Source organism: Schistocerca gregaria, chromosome 5 (genome assembly GCF_023897955.1).
Source record: "Schistocerca gregaria isolate iqSchGreg1 chromosome 5, iqSchGreg1.2, whole genome shotgun sequence".
In the NCBI taxonomy this organism is placed as follows: Eukaryota; Metazoa; Arthropoda; class Insecta; order Orthoptera; family Acrididae; genus Schistocerca; species Schistocerca gregaria.
This window is the reverse complement of record NC_064924.1, coordinates 332216456-332236678: the sequence shown is the minus strand read 5'-3', so window position 1 is coordinate 332236678 and position 20223 is coordinate 332216456. Positions and strand designations below refer to the sequence as shown.

Below are 20223 nucleotides of genomic sequence, written 5' to 3'. Positions count from 1 at the left end.
TCCCAAACTGATGCAAGCAAAGGACTGTTAGTACACTTCTATATTGTATTATGCCAGTTTCCTGCTCTGACTAGGACACTGCAGGTCTGAAACAGATGCAGCCTAATACTGTGCATTTTATCAAAACCACAGATGGACATCCAGTATCATGCAGGCTTAGATGTTTACAACCAAATCACCTGGCAGTAGCTAAGGCCAAGTTTGGCACTATGTTAAAATAAGGCATTATCTGACCACTGAGTGGTTCAGGGTCATCTCCACCGTACCCAGTTCCCATGAAGAGTGGAGCATAGCATCCACGAGCTGATTATGGTCTGCTTAATATAAATACCATACTAGACCATTACTGATTCCATTGTTATGATATTATAATCATGCTTTATATGATGCAATGATCTTTAATGTGCTTGATTGTGCCAAGACTCATTCTCAGATACTGGTGACAGAAGAGGTTGTACCAAAAACAGCAATTATTACAACATTTGGGTTATTTGACAGCATGGCAAAGTCTTTTGGTTTACACAGCACAACCCAAACCTGACAAAGATTTATTGACTCTGTACTACAAGACCTACCCTTCTGCTTTGCCTATTTTGATGATGTCTTGATCTTTTTGACTAGCAAAGAAGAGTATCAACAATACCTAATAAATGTGTTCAAACTGTTGGAATTGTATGGTGTCATTTTGATCACAAACAAATATATATTCGGCTGCTGAAGCCAATTTTCTTACTCATCATATATCTTCTGCAGGGTTCCATCCCCTACCAGACAAGGATGAAGCTGTTCTGTGAATACAGAAGCCAAGCACTGTCAAGAAGCTACATTGGTTCCTCAGAATGCTAAATTTATATCACTGGCACCTATCACAGGCAGCAGAGCTACAAGAACCATTAACTGCAGCACTTTCTAACATGAAAGGAAACTCTCTGATGGGGTGGACTGAGGCAAAGAGCTCTGCCTTTGATGCCACAAAACAAAGCAAGGTAAACACTCCACTTCTAGTGCATCCTGCACTTGATGCACCCTTAGTGATAGCCATTGATTCAAGCCTGGCACTTATAGGTATTGTATTACAACAATGGACAGATGGCTCATGGCAACTGCTGGCCTTTTATTCTCATAAACTTTCATTATCACAACAAAAGTGGAATACTTACTATTGAGAACTTCTTGCCATATACAAATCCACCAAATATTTCTAGCCCCAGATAGAAGTGAGAGATTTCACCATCTATACAGACCAAAAATTTTTAACATATGAATTGAGGTGGAATATGAACTGTTCACCATGACAATATAGTCATATGGAATTTATGGTGTAGTTTACCACCATCAGGCATGACTATGATATAGTCAATGTGATAGATGACTGTCTTTCATGATTCAACAGCGTTTTGAGCCCCACTGACTACAACACATTTGCCCAGGCACAATTGACTGACCAAGAACTTCACACATTCCTGAATGACGTCAACTCAGCACTACAGTTGTAGCTCATTAGTGTCCATGGCACAGATTTTAAACTATATTGTGACATCTTGCAACAAAGATCCCAAGCTTTCCTGCCTGCTCTATGTTGCAGGCAAGCCGTTGACAATTTACACAACTTCGTTCATCCCGAGGGTCATCTGATGTTCTGTCCGATGTTGAAGTGCTTTGTCTGTCCAGCAATCAATAAATACCGTCATGAGTGGATGCACACATGTATGCCAAGCCAATGCATCAAAGTGTCTCACACATACATGCACCAGTGGGCAAATTCTCTGACACCACCTCATGTTCCATGCACGTACATCCCAATGTTATCAATCCATTATCTCCATCAAACGGTCAACAATACTTATTGATTATGACAGATCATTTCACTTGAAGGCTGGAGGTAGTACCATTAGATAACACTAATTCAGAGACATTAGCCTCTTCATTTGTCTCCACATGGTTATAAAGATTTGATTGTCCACAGCATGTAACAATAGTTCATGGCCAGCAATTTCAATCAGAGTTATTCACCAAGCTTGCAATTTTCTTTGCGTTTGTCCATCATAAAACTACATGTTAACATCCAGCAAGCAACAGTGTGATAGAGCAATGGCACTGCTTGCTCAAAGCTGCTCTCATATGCTTTAAGTGAACTTGGGACGACTGCTCTGCTGATCATGTTAATTGGTCTATGAAATGTTTACAAACCCAAGATAGGTGCTTCATTGGCAGAATTGGTTTTCAGTGAAATAATATGTCTTATGTGCTCATTTGTTGACACCAATTCTCTGCAACCTGTCATACAAGATCAGCCAGACTTTCTATGTCACTGGTGTCACCCCGTCACTTGTTTTTGTCTGCATTAATGATCCTCACATGGTACACCACCATGCTATGTAAATCATTATTTGGCCAACTGTTCACACATAATGCTATGTGCAGACAGTGTGAAGTCTTCTCTACAAGATCCATACAGGGGCTCACACCATGTGTTACAGAGACATACGAAGATGTTAGATATTTCCATCAAAGGCAAGACCACAACTGTCTCCATCAGCCATTTCAAACTAGTGTACATCTTTCACCATGTACCGCTGGGTGTTGTTTCAGGATGGTAGCTTCATCTTTCTGTGACAGCAGTGTAACTGCAATCTCGACCTGAAACTCAACTGCAACTGCAAGTTCAACAAGCATTCACTCAGTTCCACAACGAGTGGCGACAAGCCACTCTGTATGGCATGTGCTTTCCCTGCATGTTTCAGAGGTGATGCTCCACTACCACCATGGGGACTGATTTAGTGACACATCATCACCATCTGTCATTGACTTCTGTGTGTTGTCATCACATTTGCCTAGTGGGGCAGTAATGTTGTAGCAACAGCACTCTTTATTCCTTGCTTTTTGCTTACTCTATGATAGAGATTGTACATAGTTACATAATAGATTGACTACTGACTCATTGTTAACAGTCTCAACCTCTTAGGAGTTTCAGTACACCACCTTCAGCTCCTAGAACATTGATTCTCGACCTTTCTAACACAATTACCCATAACTGCAATCAGATGTCAGCTGGTTCCAACTGCCCCCCCCCCCCCCCCCCCCCACCCCCCAGTTATCATTGTTAACAGCCAAATTAAATCTAGAATGTAAAAGAATTTTCTTTGAACACTTTTATTTTTGAAAGGATGAAAGATAAATGATAGTTTTTATAGGTGTCTTGTTAAATGAGGAATTAATGAGTCAATCAGACAATTGGTACTGCTTACTTTTAACAATCTTTATTATTTTACAGCATGATGAAGCAACACATCATGAGTGCTACTCATGACACATTCTTAGAAAAGAAAGCTGACTATTCACAGTGAGAATAGACACCTGTTACAAAATGTTATTCCTCTGCACCCATCCTCCACCATCCTCTACCATCACATGCTTCCCAACACCTTGTGCAACAAAGTTAAAATGTGTGCATTATACTTATTGTTGTTAAATCACTTGATTATTGGGCTCCTTACTTATGAACTGGCAGAAACAGGAAAACTTCAATCTATCATTTCTTTGTGTCCCACCAGTATCTCTACAGCAGTGAAATGCTATTACATAGTTACTGTTATGGTGTGTTCTCAGTCACTTCATTTATCTGTTGCTAAGTATATAATGAAACAATTTCTGGTCCATTGCGGGAACTACCTACAGCTTGGAGAAGCCATTTTCATGAGATTTTTAAGCATATGGGACATATGTGTCTCAATCTAAATGTCACAGATGCATTGTACAAAATATATTTGTAAGGGGTGAACTATGTGAAGAAGATGTTGTTCATACATTCAGTTTACAAGCTGTAACCTCCATCATGCTATGTTATCCATTAATGCTAGTATTAGGAAAAATGTTAATTATTGATGACTTAAGTAGTCAATATTTCAGTCCTACAAAATAATGATAACAGTAAGGATCAATTAAAAATTATTTAGTTTTGTGACCAAAACACAGTCAAACACTTTTTTCTGTACTCCTCATAAAATTTTATTTTATCAATCAGGGGGAATCACCACCAAGTTAGGAACCACTGTAAAAGATGGTATGCTACATGTACAGGAATCCCATTCCAGCTCACAAATTTCCCTAGTCGGATAAAATAAGTGGAACACAGATGAGTACAACTTATTGCTTTATTAACAATATATTTACCCTATATAGATAGGTTTTCTAGCAAGTGACTAAATTTTAACTACCTTAACTAAATGTCTTTTATTACATAGTCATCCCCCACACCATGCAAGTGATGCAATACACACCACAGCATGGAATTGTTTTATATGATTGACTCAGTCCTTCCCATAAGATTAATAGAGCCTGATAAGTTTGAGACTGTACTGTATAACCCTATGTACATCCATTCATATGTATGCATCTATGTACATACTGCTCTTACTAAAGCTGTATCATAGTCCTTTACTATTGTTTTTGATACTATGCTAGACACATTCACATGTGTTTTTCACTTGGTTCAGTCTAATGTAGTTGATGTACGATCATTAAAAAAAATTAACTAAAGATATTATGATGTTATATTTTATAATTTATACATATTTTTATATAATTATATTTTTATATAATGCATTTGCTGTATCTAGGGAACTAAAGGTGGCATACTGTAACACTGAAGCTTACTGCATGTAAATACACTAAAAAGAACTAGAAAAATTAAGAAAAAAGTAGATTTGAAATGCACAAAAACAAACAGATGGTAAACTATCAGAGTAATTGCAGACTTATTTTAACATCATGATATTTTAAACATATATATCAAAATAAAAAGGTATGTTTTGAAGTGGCAGAACAAAAAGTGAAGTAATTCCTGTGTAAATATGACTGCAAAGCCAACCCAAGAGATCTCAGACAGTTTATGTGATACCAACTTTCAACTAGCATTTCCAAGTTCTGGATTTGTCAGAATACAAAGGCACAGTAAAGTGATACTTCAGCCTCATTAGTTCAACAAGGAAGTCAAAATGGGTGGTGTATTGGCCTTGCATGACATCGTGGAGTGTACAAAATATCATTTCAGTGTAGCTGTTATGACACTGTCCAAACAGTGTGCACTGTGGAGCAATGCTGGTTGGAACACAAGAGGTGCTTATGCTGAGGCTATTCTGAAAAATCAGCCATCACAGAACACACTTTAGAAAATCAACACCAAATTATATTCACTGAAAAATATTTCATTATAAGTTTGAAGGGATTTTGGGATAGAATCATAAAAGAAGCAGTAGAAATAAAAAAAAAAAAAAACGGAAAACACAAGCAACAAAGATAACAGCTGGGGCCTTGACCATTGTGAGGTTGAAGCCAGCACAACAGATGCGGGACAAAGACAATGCCATAAATAGTGAGGAAGAGAGCACCAGTGACGTCACAGCCAGCAGTGTGGCGATATAACGGCAATGTCTTGGTAACCACTTGACAGTGATTGAGAAGAGCTTGGTAAAAAGACTGAGAAGGCTGGAAGTCCCAGAAGATTTGTTTTTATATCTTTCCAATTCCACAAGATTCTATTTATTCTGTTCAACTGAAATCGAATTCAAAAGGGATTTGTATGTTAAATGCAGCCATGAGACCGAGAAAACTATGAATTCAGAACTTACACACATGATTTTCAACTATTTTTTTCTGGCATGAAATTAAAGAAAAGAAAAACAACTAATGGATTTTGGCATAGGAAATATTCCTTTCTAGTAGGATAATGTTATTAAATGAGGAGTGAAAATATCTGCACCCATGGTCAAAGCAGTACACAAAGTTTTGGGGTGCAAAAATTCCTACAATGTTGTGGTTGATCACTTGCTCAGGAATCTTTGACCTGCTGTTGATGAGGGTGATAACTGCACTAACTGTTTGAAATGATAATGATCCCCACCAGGCTTCAACAAGGAAAAAGGTACAATTATATTTCTTTTCTAGTTTACAATGAAGTCATTCAAGACTGCACACAACCTTAGACTAGAAGAGGTGAGAGATGCAAACAGCCATGTGCTTTTCATAGGAACCATCCTCAGATTTATCTTAAATTAAGATGAGGAAATCATGAAAAACATAAATCTGGATTGGCAGTGGGTATTTAAACCCTGCTTCTTCTAGATGTGAGTCCAGTGTCAACCACTGTGCCATATTTTTCAGAAGATTTCAGAAGAGGAAACATAACTGCCTTTCTCTAACTGTCAGGCTACCTTTCAACAGACCAAGTTTTATAAAACAACTAATGCCTATGTTTTAATGTCTCCAACAAAGATAAAACAGCATGACCTAATGGATTTGGTCTGGTCCAGAGGCTATTCCTTTTGTCACAGACTGAATGGGTTCCAGCCCCCACATCGAGAACAGATACTTTTACATTGCTAAAGAAGCTAAGCTTTGCCATCTTCACACTAATGCAGATGTCCTGGAATTTTGGACCTTGTGTGACTGAAGTGGTGATATCACAAAAATGCAGTGCAGCTGCTTGGATCTTAACTTGCATATCCACCAAGATGCAATTCTTTTATGTGGCAGTAACAGGAGGTGTGCTGATCTTGCCTTGCTTTGTATGAGATGTGGGACTGTCAATGGAATTCAGTAAACCTTTCTGATATACCTTCTTGTTCTGTTTATTGTCCTTTTTTCCTATGATCAATTTTCTGCTGAAAAGCTACATTCTAACTGATGCAGAGCCACTTGCCTCATCCTACTTGCATAGTGGCTTTCTGTGATTTCCTAAATAGTGAGTTATCTTCTAAACTGATTACTAGATTATAGTGGCCTGATACATCACACTATTGATATGATCCATCATTTCTTGAACACCATCTTGGTGACCATACATAGCCAAATCGATGTATAATGCCAAAGTGACTAGGTATTACCTATTTTTTGTAACTTCTTGTCACTCACTGCTCTGTTTTTGAGATGGATCCAGACTGGAAACTGGTCACTGAAGTGTAAACAAGAGCACACTATCTAATGAGCAGTATCTGCAAGTGCACGAGAGTAGAATGGGAGATTATTGATATAGCCTGAAGTAAGTCAATTGTCTTGAATTTGCAAGGGAGGTGACCTCTCCCAGTCACTCACCCCTTGGTACAGATAGTAACTGTGTCTCATAACCTATTACATTAAGTTGAGAGTCCACTTTTCTGAAGGTACTGGAGGGTCTATGGAAAGCCATTTTGTCCTAGACTTGATGAAAGGAAAATTGTAGTGTCACCTACAAATAGTAGAGAATGGAGCAACTCTTGCCTCACAAGTGGCTAATGACTCATGGGCTGAATATCTCCCAGGATAAGGAAACCCCTTCTGCCAAGTGTCAACAGCCTCCTAGGAGAGTTGATGAGCAGGTAGAAGGCAGGGCACTCTCTTGTCCTTAGAATGAGAAATCACTCATAAAGATGGATAAACCTGACAAAGTCAATGGCACAAAATATGGAAGGCAAGGGAGACCACCATGTTAATGACTCATATAGTATCCCCAAACCCACTGGACTGTACTCTCAAGTAAGATTGATCCTGAGAAGAAATACTCCAAAATAAGCCCTCTATTGAATCTCTGGGTGGGCACTTACCCATAAAAACTATACACTGAATTATATCAAGATAAGAGGAGAAAAAGAGAAAAATCTCTATTGATGAGTGCTGCATAGAATATGAAGATGATGAATAAGAAAGGAAAATTAGAAAACATGGAGAAAGAAATGGAGAGACAGAATATCAGTCTTTTAAGTTTAGCAATGCTCAGTGAGAAGGAGAAGGAGAATTTGAATCTGGCAGTACAACGTAATTCAAATAGGACCAAAATCTGGGGAAAATAGAGTTGGAGTAATATACAGGAGTCATCTAGACAAGAACATTGTGAGGGCTATTCCAGTTAGTGACAGAAAGTTACAAGTGAAGTTAAAGAGTAACCCTGTGGATACATTGATTATTCATTATTCCAGTGTATATGGAAACATCAGATGGAAACAAAGAGAAAATTGACAATATATACAAGCAGACTGAGGAATTCTGTGAAGAAAATGGGAATAGGGAAGAAGAAAAAATGTAGTTGGAGGTTATGGTTTTGGAGAAAACATGATAGTCCTATGTGAATGATTTGGTCACTAGATTGCTAATACTTGAGTCTAGCACCATCAATGAAGATTACATACATGGAAAGTCCCAGCTGATTTCACTAGATATCAAACAGAGTGTGCTTTAATCAAACAGTAGAGATTCAAAAATGGCATTAAAATAGGAAAAAAACTTTCCAGCTGCAAATGATGATACAGACCATATCAAAGGATATTAATAAAAAGCAACAGATAAAGAAATGGGATGGTGAGAAACTCAATTATGAAAACTTTAAGAAAGAGTACAGTGACTTAATCAAAAATAAATTGGAGCATGTAAAGCAAAGTGCAAATGTCACTGAAAAGCGAAAATTGTTAAAAATTTGGTATTGGAAGTATTAGAGATAGATACTGGAAATGTGAATAGAAAAAGAAATCAGAAAGAATTGATAACAGGAAGCATGTTTGATAAAATAGATGGGCACAGGATATGGAAAAATGACAATTTGGAAGAAGGCAGAAGACAGAGCAGAAAACTGAACAATGAAATAAGGAAGTTAACTGATCAGGCAAGGGAGGATTGGATGAGGCAACAATACGAAGTAAGAGAAGAATGAGGAAAAAAGGAAAATTGGAAGAAATGTACAGAACATTGAGGCCTTGACTCAAAGACATATAAAAGAAATAAGTAAACACTGAAAGTTAAATAATCATGGGAAAAGGCACTGTGTATAGAAGAGGAGAAGAAAGTTTGGGTGGATTATGTGGAAGAGTCATACGACTCACAGATGGATAACATTAGATTGGTTTTGAAAAATGAAGGGGAACAGATTGAAGGAGATCAACATACCAAAGATACTGGGAAAAAAAACATGATTTAGGAGTTTCAAGATAAGAAATCACTAGGCTGTGATACAATACCATCGGAAGCACTGAAAGTCTTAGGTTGAATTTCAGTAGCCAGATGACAGAGGTAGTAAACAGAGCTTATGTCACAGAAATTTTGCATCAAGAGCTGTTTAAGTTCATTCTCATACCTTCACTTAAAAAATTGAACGTAAAAGAATACAAAGACTATAGGACAATTCGTTTTATTTTTAAAATGCTCTAAGGAATCATACTAAGGAGAATGGAAAGGAAAATTAGTAAAATATGGGGGAAGACAAGTTCATGTTCAGAAACGTAATGGAACAAGAGATGCTATAGGATGTGTGAGAATGTTTAGAGGAAGGGGGATATAAATGAAGAAATAAGGGTATAGTTCTTTTATCAATGAGACAGAGGCTTCTGACTAAGTCAGCTGTGTAGTAACTCTATAATATGAGCTAGTGTAATCAAACAGCACATGATACAAGTGCATCCATGTATTGCCTAGAGAGGCCATCTCACAACCTGAATAAGCAGTGGGTGCAGCAAGTGCTGTGCCATGTACACAATAGCTCAATATAAGCTTGATTTTATTTAATCATATCAGAATCACACACCAAAAAACCATACAAACAAACATGAGCTTGATGTGTCAGAATCTCAGCCTCATTTATGTTTACTTACTGTATGCTCACTGATGAGACTTATATGTATGTGTTCTGTAGTTATGAGACTTTGTATTGTTCCATACTTCATTCAGTGTTAATGTGAATCTTTTTGAGTGGAAATAGAATAAAAAACAGGAATATACTTCTGTTAATTTTGGAAGGTGTTAGTATATACTGAAATGATAGAAGAGTAATAAAGTAGATGTATAAAAGACAAGAAGTGACATTTGAAGTAAGGACTGAGGAAACAGAAGAGATGAGGACTGAAGGAGTCTAAAGCAAGGAATATTCAACATAAGTGGGGAAGAACTGATAGGTAAGGCCATGGAAGATGCAAGGGGAATTGTAACTAGAGGAGAAAGGATAATGGCTATAAAATTCACAGATGATCAATTAGTGCAAGCAGAATCATAAGAAGAGCTACAAAAGATGTTGAGGGGTATAGTAAGAAGTAGTAAGGAGTACTGAAGGATGAGAAATATGTTGCTGTTGTTGTGGTCTTCAGTCCAGAGAATGGTTTGCTGCAACTCTTCATGCTACTCTATCCTGCTCCTCTATCCTGTTCTTCTCCCAGTACCTACTGCACCCTACATCCTTTTGAATCTGTTTAGTGTATTCATCTCTTGGTCTCCCTCTATGACTTTTACCCTCCACACTGCCCTCCAATGATAAATTGGTGATCCCATGATGCCTCAGAATATGCCCTACCAACCAAACTCTTCTTCTAGTCAAGTTGTGCCACAAATTTCTCTTCTCTCCAACGCTATTCAATACATCTTCATTAGTTATGCGATCTACCCATCTAATCTTCAGCATTCTTCTGTAGCACCACATTTTGAAAGGTTCTATTCTCTTCTTGTCCAAACTATTTATCGTCCATGTTTCATTTCCATACATGGCTACACTCCATACAAATACTTACAGAAACGACTTCCTGACACTTAACTCTATACTTGAAGTCAACAAATTTCTCTTCTTCAGAAAAGCTTTCCTTGCCATTGCCAGTCTACATTTTGTACCCTCTCTACTTCAACCATCATCAGTTATTATGCTTCCCAAATAGCAAAACTCTTTTACTACTATAAGTGTCTTACTTCCTAATCTAATTCCCGCAGGATCACCAGATTTAATTCGACTACATTCCATTATTCTCATTTTGCTCTTGTAGATGTTCATCTTATATCCTCCCTTCAAGACACTGTCCATTCTGTTGAGCTACTCCTCCAGGTCCTTTGCTGTCTCTGACAGAATTACAATGTCATCAGCAAACCTCAAAGTTTTTATTTCTTCTCCATGGATTTTAATACCTACTCTGAATTTTTCTTTTGTTTCCTTTACTGCTTGCTCAATATACAAATTGAATAACACCAGGGGTAGGCTACAACCCTGTCTCACTCCCTTCCCAACCACTGCTTCCCTTTCATGCCTCTAGACTCTTATAACTGCCATCTGGTTTCTGTACAAATTGTACATAGCCTTTTGCTCCCTGTATTTTACGCCTGCCAGCTTCAGAATTTGAAAGAGAATATTCCATCCAACATTGTCAAAATCTTTCCCTATGTCTTCAAATGCTAGAAACATAGGTTTGCCTTTCCTTAATCTATTTTCTAAGATAAGCCATAGGTCAGTATTGCCTCACGTGTTCCAACATTTCTACGGAATCCAAACTGATCTTCCCTGAGGTCAGCTTCTACCATTTTTTCCATTCGCCTATAAAGAATTCGTGTTAGTATTTTGCAGCTGTGACTTATTAAACTGATAGTTCGGTAATTTTCACATCTTTCAATACCTGCTTTCTTTGGAATTGGAACTATTATATTCTACTTGAAGTCTGAGGGTATTTCACATGTCTCATACATATTGCTCACTAGATGGAAGAGTTTTGTTAGGCCTGGCTCTCTCAAGGCTGTCAGCAGTTCTAATGGAATGTTGTCTACTCCTGGGGCCTTGTTTCCACTTAGGTCTTTCAGTGCTCTGTCAAACTCTTCACGCAGTATACTATCTCCCATTTCATGTTCATCTACATCCTCTTCCATTTGCATGATATTCTTCTCAAGTACATCGCCCCTTGTATAGACCCTCTATATACTCCTTCCACCTTTCTGCTTTCCCTTATTTGCTTAGAACTGGGTTTCCATCTGAGCTCTTGATATTCATACAAGTGGCTCTCTTTTCTCCAAAGGTCTCTTTAATTTTCCTGTCGGCAGTATCTAATTTACCCCTAGTGATATGTGCCTCTACATCCTTACATTTGTTCTCCAGCCGTCCCCACTTAGCCATTTTGCACTTCCTGTCGATCTCGTTTTTGAGATGTTTGTATTCCTTTTTGCCCTCTTCATTTACTGCATTTTTATATTTTCTCCTTTCAGCAGTTAAATTCAATATTTCTTCTGTTACCCAAGGATTTCTACTAGTCCTCATCTTTTTACCTACTTGATCCACTATTGCCTTCACTATTTCATCTCTCAAAGCTACCCATTCTTCTTCTACTGTATTTATGTCCCCCATTCTTGTCAATCGTTCCCTAATGCTCTTCCTGAAGCTCTCTACAACCTGTGGTTCTTTCAGTTTATCCAGGTCCCATCTCCTAAAATTCCCACCTTTTTGCAGTTTCTTCAGTTTCAATCTACAGGTCATAACCAATAGATTGTGGTCAGGGTCCACATCTGCCCCTGGAAATGTCTTACAATTTAAAACCTGGTTCCTGAATCTCTGTCTTACCATTATATAATCTATCTGAAACCTGTCAGTATCACTAGGCTTCTTCCATGTATACAACCTCCTTTTATGATTCTTGAACAAAGTGTTCGCTATGATTAAGTTATGCTCTGTGGAAAATTCTACCAGACAGCTTCCTTTTTCATTTCTTCCCCCCAATCCATATTCACCTACTACGTTTCCTTCTCTCCCTTTTCCTACTATTGAATTCCAGTCACCCATGACTATAAAATTTTCGTCTCCCTTCACTATCTGAATAATTTCTTTTATCTCATCATACATTTTATCAATCTCTTCATCATCTGTGGAGCTAGTTGGCATATAAACTTGTACTACTGTAGTAGGCGTGGCCTTTGTATCTATCTTGGCCACAATAATTCGTTCACTATACTATTTGTAGTAGCTTACCCGCATTCCTATTTTCCTGTTAATTATTAAACCTACTCCTGCATTACCCCTATTTGATTTTGTATTTATAACCCTGTATTCACTTGCCCAGAAGTCTTGTTCCTCCTGCCACCAAACTTCACAAATTCCCACTATATCTAACTTCAACCTATCCATTTCCCTTTTTAAATTTTCTAACCTACCTGCCCGATTAAGAGATCTGACATTTCACACTGCGATCTGTATAACGCCAGTTTTCTTTCTCCTGATAACAGCATACTCCTGGGTAGTCCCCACCCGGAGATCCGAAGGGGGGACTATTTTACCTCTAGAATATTTTACCCAAGAGGACGCCACCATCATTTAACCATACAGTAAAGTTGCATGCCCTAGGGAAAAAATTATGCTTGTAGTTTCCCCTTGCTTTCAGCTGTTCGCAGTACCAGCACAGCAAGGCCGTTTTGGCTAGTGTTACAAGGCCAGATCATTGAATCATCCGGACTGTTTCCCCTGCAACTACTCAAAAGGCTGCTGCCCCTCTTCAGGAACCACACGTTTGTCTGGCCTCTCAACAGATACCCCTCCATTGTGGTTGCACCTACGGTATGGCTATCTGTATCGCTGAGGCACGCAAGCCTCTCCACCAACAGCAAGGTCCATGGTTCATGGGGGGAGGGTGAGAAATATAGGAAATACAAAAGTGATGAGAATATGCAAGAAGCAAACACCACTTAACATATTCTTAGATTGAAAAATATAGAGCAAGTAAAATCCTTTCTGTGCCTGAGAAGTTTAATGATGTGGAACGGAAGGTGTACTGCAGAAATAAGGAGGCAAAAAGAGCGTTTGAAAAGGTGAAGCAGTTACTAACAACGTGAAGAATTCTAATGGAGCTGAGGAAAATATTTGCTAAATGTTATGTGAGCAGTGTAGAGGTGAGCAGCAGTGATTCATGGGCAGTTAAAAAGGAAGAAGAAAGGTATTTATAAAGTTTTAAAATATGGCTATGGAGAAGAATGCTTAAAGTGAAGTGGACTGATAGACTTCAGAATAGGAAAATATGTGAAGAAAGAGGATTACTGGAAGTGATCACGAGAAGCAAAAAATATTATCTGGGTGATATACTATGTAAGAACTGTCTACAACAAGAATTTCAGAGGGAAAAAGTGGCAGGAATGATAGGAAAAGCTAGGAAAGGGATTAGAATGATTATGAGAAGATATGAGAGGATGAACTTATAAACAGATGGAGGAAGATGCTAAGATCAGGACACAGTGGAGAGCCTCCAGTTGAAACCTGTCATAATAGCCATACATTAAAGAAGAGAAGAAGGGAATCCACATAAGTAATGGGCAGGTGAGGTTCTTTAGAAGATCAAACAGTATTTCTCTGTCCAGAGCATCATATGATGGCAGATAAAAAGAATGCAATTTGATCTTGATTGGAATAAGAACTGTAGCAGCAACTATCAGTTTTTATACCACAAGGGAAACTGGAGAGGAATTGTGTGTAGCTGAGTCTGTAGAGCACTTGCCAGTGAAAGGCAAGGGTCCAAGTTCGAGTTTCAGTCTGACACACAGTTTGAATCCACCAGGAAGTTTCAAGTTCCTTATTGTCCTTGAAAAACATATTCTTCTAGTTGAATATTCCCCATATGTGCCCACACCATGTCTATCATGACCATGTATCCTCTGCATCTGCATGGTACATTATTATTTTGAAAGACTTTAGAGAAAGATGTTAGAAGTGAAACTGTGCAGTAAATATTGCGCATAACATCCCACTACATCTGTTTTATCCCTCTTCCTCCCTCCATTATTCACATATTTCAGGTGACAAGTTAGATCTGCTGGAAACTAAGCAATCCAACTTAATAAAATTTCATATTAAACCCAAATAAACATTAGCTTTTATACATACCCAAAAAATACTATTGCTGGAGCTGTAAGGGCAGATGAAAACAAAAGGAATGCTCCAGCCATTGTATTAAGAGTACTGGCATAAACAGCAGCAAACATTGGTCCGTAGATAAATGGTGCAAATGCTTCACATATGCCAAACAATGAATTCATCCTCCCTGTAAAAAACATTAAGATTCTAAGTGTTAACAAGAATAAAAATAGCACAAAACTATCAAAACTTCAAATTTTCATGCTGTAGTTTGGATCTTAATTGAAAAATGATGAATCCTTTAAAATTAATTACTTTCTAAATGAACAGTATTAACTTCATAGTTACATTTGTTGTCAACCCATCAATATAACTGTTTACCAAAGCAGACAGTTTAAAGAAGGATATTTCTTAAAATTTAATGCATACAGTGTAAACACATTAAGAAGGAAAACCTTTCAACAGTTTCCTTAAGGAAATTGATGCAATTAGGTTCAACCACAAGTTATTGCACTGGATTCATTAAGTAATTTGGTAGATATTTGATCAACAACTAAAAGCGTATCATAGCCATATGTACAGTGTGTGCTACAATTTTACATGATATTCAGTATATTTAGTAATAATGTGATAACAAGTCAACTGATATTTTTTCAAATACTACTTATCAAAACATTATCAGTATTAACTATGTTGTCACATTGGTGGAAAGTCAGTACTGGAAGGAATCAGCCTGCAGCAGAATTTATGTTAAAATATGATGAGAAAATATAAGCAGCAATAAAATACAGAGAGCAAAACATTATCCGCAGGTTGGGGCAACACTGCATTAAGTACAATTGAAGAACATGAAACAGAGACAACAATTGAGAAGGGTGTGAGATAAAGTTTTTGCATTTCCCCCACATTGTTCAGTCTGTAAATTGAGTGAGAAGTACCGAAAACCAAAGAGAAATTTGTAAAGAGAGAATAATTAAAAACTTTGTAGTTTTCTGATTATATTTTAATTCTGTCAGAAACAGCAAATTATTTGGAAGATGTCTGAAAAAACTAATCAGTGTCTTGAAAAAAAAAAAGTAAGTTGAACACCAATATTGGTAAAAGAAGGATAATGGAATGTACTCAAATTCAATAACGTTGTGAGAAAATTACATTAGAAAGTGAGGCAGTGAAAGTAGATGAATGTTTTAGCTATTTGAGTAGCAAAATAAATAACAGTGGTCAAAGTAAAAAATACATGAAATGCAGACTGACAGTAGAAAGAGAATTTAAATAAATCAAGTGTTATTAACATTCTACACATGTATTTATAATATCTACATATTTGCAGTCCTCTGCCACTAAATGGCTCTGAATTGTAGCATGTAACATCACAGTGTGTAAGATAACTATACCAGTGCATAAGAAACAGCAAGCTAAAATCAAATTTTGAGTCTGAAGAGTTCATCCAGACTTGGAGCACCTTCTCCTTCAGCATGAGAACACTGCAGAAATCTGATGCCTTGGGTTCACTGTCATCTATTAACTTCATACAGTCCCAAACTCATCCATCTTTCATAAGTTCCCAAAACGTGAAGAACACCTCTGAGGACTTTATTTCGATAGTGATGAAGTTGTGCAAGCAAAGGTGAGGTTCTGGCTATGCCAACAAAGTCACATATTGTACTGTGACAATATCAATAGCAATGTTTCATAAGAATGCTGAAGATTAGATTAGTAGATCAAATTAAGAAATGGAGAGGTAATGAATCGAACTGGAGAGAAAAGAAATTTATGAGGCTACTCGAGTGAAGGAAGATATTGGTTGATAAGATGTGTTCTTAGTCATGAAGCAATAGATAGTTTGGTTATAAGAGAGAGTATGGGTGTCAATAAGCAGGTTCAAATGGATGTAGGTTGTATTAGTTATGCACAGATGAGACCTTTTGCACAGTATACTGAATGGAGACCACAACAACAAGGAGACACTACTAGTACTAAGAACTGTGTAGGTGTATTATAAATAGCTTAGTCAATGTCAAAAGAGAAAAGTGTGTCTAATATCCATGGATGGATATAAATAATGGTGGCCATTGTTCATTGTCTTTTAGAAAAAAAATTAATTATTAATACTTTGTGCATCCCTACCCCCCATTTTTTTCCATTTGGTGAGAATCATCCAGTAATGAAATTTCATCACAGCTGGATAACGCTAATCTGTGCCAACTTGTGAGTGAAAATTAAATGTCAACTAAGTTTAATATGATGCTCTTTAAACAAAAAACTGAATTTAAAATTAACAGTGTGGGAAAAGACAGATTACTACTTGCTACTTACCATAAATATTACACATTAATTGCAGGCAGGCACAATTAAAAGACACTTACACATAAGCTTTATAATGAATCATCCTTCACTGACAGTAACTTTTTAAAAAAAATAGAGATAACCGATACCATGTATACTATCGATTCTTGCATAGGTTACAACTATCTCAGCTGTTTCATTAAAAAATTAATATGATTTTGAATACAATGTATTATATTTCAGGCTAAAATGTATAAAAAGATATTAACTTGTAACCATATATATATATATGTACTAACAATTAAAATTACTATTCCTAAAAGGATAAAGAATAATTGAAATTATAAAATTTCTGGCATACTGGAAATTCATATTATTAATTGCACAATGAAATGCTAATTATTAAATTTGTTTTGGATTTATTTATGAAATAATGATATAATTTGGTAAAGATTCTTCTCTGTCAAGAAAGCTTGTAAACTCATTGGAACCTGTGAGTACTGCTGAATGTAAGTAGTAGCCTTCTTTTGTGTGACTAGGGCCTCCCATTGGGTAGATCAGTTGCCTGGTGCAAGTCTTTTTAGTTGATGCAACTTTGGCAACATGTGCATCAATGGGGATGAGATGATGATGATGAAGACAACACAACGCCCAGTCCCTGGGCAGAGAAAATCTCCGACCCAGCAGAGAATCGAACTCAGGCCCCTTGCATGATAGTCCATTGTGCTAACCACTCAGCTATCAAGTTCTATTTAAGTAATACCCTAACTTAAGTAGTATTGGGAATGCCTCAGATGGAAGTAGAAATTTTTGAAAATGTGACACTAACAATGCAATTATTCATTTTTGGAATGTGAAAATTATAAAGTTGGTGTGGTTTAGTAGAATGGGATAAAATAAAAAGATGTTCATAGCAACAGGAACTCTTCATCAGTTATTTTCTCTTCAAGAAACCGCAATGTTAAATCAAAATGTTCAGCAGTAAGAATGTACTCCTAGACATAACAAGATTTTGAGCCAACAACAACAACAACAACAATGAAACAATCAAGATAAATAAAAACCTTCTCCTTTTGAAGTCTTACTCGTTTCAAAGTTTTCAAAATTTGTGCAAAGAATGTGTACTTTATGGGAGGGTAGAATTACAACTTTAATCCACAACCATAATCGGAAAAAGAGAAACATACGCCATACACTCACACAAATTTCCAGTCATGTGTGCATGGCATGTGCTTCCTTCTGTAAATGAATGGTGTGTGTTTCATTTTCTCTCGTGAAAAAGCTTATGGGTAAGTGTCTTTTAATTGCACATGTCTGCAACTTAATGTGTAATCTTTTCAGTAAGTAGCAATCTGTCTTCTTCCTACATTGTTGATATTCCTACATGAAGTTTCCATTGTTTGAATTTAAAATAAATGGGGTATTTAATATGTTTTATATCACCATATTGTTGATTTCTTCTGCTGGAGATGTATGTTCTGTGATTTATATCTACTATACATCTTTTTCCCTCCCCCATGAACCATGGACCTTCCAGTTGGTGGGGAGGCTTGTGTGCCTCAGCTATACAGATAGCTGTACCGTAGGTGCAACCACAATGGAGGGTTATCTGTTGAGAGGCCAGAAAAATGTGTGGTTCCTGAAGAGGGGCAGCAGCCTTTTCAGTTGTTGCAGGGGCAACAGTCTGGATGATTGACTGATCTGGCCTTGTAACAATAACCAAAATGGCCTTGCTGTGCTGGTACTGCGAATGGATGAAAGCAAGGGGAAACTACAGCCGTAATTTTTCCCGAGGGTATGCAGCTTTACTGTATGATTAAATGATGATGGCGTCCTCTTGGGTAAAATATTCCGGAGGTAAAACAGTCCCCCCTTTGGATATCCGGGTGGGGACTACTCAAGAGGATGTCGTTATCAGGAGAAAGAAAACTGGCATTCTACGGATCGGAGCGTGGAATGTCAGATCCCTTAATCGGGCAGGTAGGTTAGAAAATTTAAAAATGGAAATGGATAGGTTAAAGTTAGATATAGTGGGAATTAGTGAAGTTCGGTGGCAGGTGGAACAAGACTTCTGGTCAGGTGACTACAGAGTTATAAACACAAAATCAAATAGGGGTAATGCAGGAGTAGGGTTAATAATGAATAGGAAATTAGGAATGTGGGTAAGCTACTAAAAACAGCATAGTGAATGCATTATTGTGGCCAAGATAGATACAAAGGCCACACCTACTACAGTAGTACAAGTTTATATGCCTACTAGCTCTGCAGATGACGAAGAAATTGAAGAAATGTATGATCAAATAAAAGAAATTATTCAGACAGTGAAGGGAGATGAAAATTTAATAGTCATGGGTGACTGGAATTCGGTAATAGGAAAAGGGAGAGAATGAAACGTAGTAGGTGAATATAGACTGGGGCAAATAAATGAAAGAGGAAGCCGCCTGGTAGAATTTTGCACAGGGCACAACTTAATCATAGCTAACACTTGGTTCAAGAATCATAAAAGAAGGCTGCATACATGGAAGAAGCCTGGAGATACGGACAGGTTTCAGACAGATTATATAATGGTAAGACAGAGATTTAGGAACCACGTTTTAAATTGTATGACATTTCCAGGGGCAGATGTGGACTCTGACCACAATCAATTGGTTATGACCTGTAGATTAAAACTGAAGAAACTGCAAAAAGGTGGGAATTTAAGGAGATGGGACCTGGATAAACTAAAAGAACCAGAGGTTGTACAGAGTTTCAGGGGAAAGAAATACAGTAGAAGAAGAATGGGTAGTTTTGAGGGATGAAGTAGTGCAGGCAGTAGTGGATCAAGTAGGTAAAAAGATGAGGGCTAGTAGAAATCTTTGGGTAACAGAAGAAATATTGAATTTAATTGATGAAAGGAGAAAATATAAAAATGCAATAAATGAAGCAGGCAAAAAAGAATACAGACATCTCAAAAATGAGATCGACAGGAAGTGCAAAATGGCTAAGCAGGGATGGCTAGAGGACAAATGTAAGGATGTAGAGGCTTATCTCACTAGGGGTAAGATAGATACTGCCTACAGGAAAAATAAAGAGACCTTTGGAGATAAGAGAACCACGTGTATGAACATCAAGAGCTCAGATGGAAACCCTGTTCTAAGCAGAGAGGGGAAAGCAGAAAGCTGGAAGGAGTATACAGAGGGTCTATACAAGGGCGATGTACTTGAGGTCAATATTATGGAAATGGAAGAGGATGTAGATGAAGATGAAATGGGAGATACAATACTGCGTGAAGAGTTTGACAGAGCACTGAAAGACCTGAGTCGAAACAAGGCCCCCGGAGTAGACAACATTCCATTGGAGCTACT

At 37.4% G+C, this 20223-nt stretch overlaps 1 protein-coding gene across 3 annotated transcripts in view; it reads right to left on the bottom strand.

The window, feature by feature from the left end:
• The window catches only part of LOC126272199 (proton-coupled folate transporter-like), a 236990-nt gene that overhangs the window by 114381 nt on the left and 102386 nt on the right, over nt 1-20223 (bottom strand). The window contains exon 6 of one of the 3 annotated variants that reach the window (XM_049974878.1): nt 14624-14780. The exons of the other annotated variants lie outside the window; for them this stretch is intronic. Within the exon in view, the coding sequence (XP_049830835.1) occupies nt 14624-14780 (157 nt within the window). The remainder of the gene's footprint in view (nt 1-14623; nt 14781-20223) is intronic. 3 annotated transcript variants of the gene reach the window in all.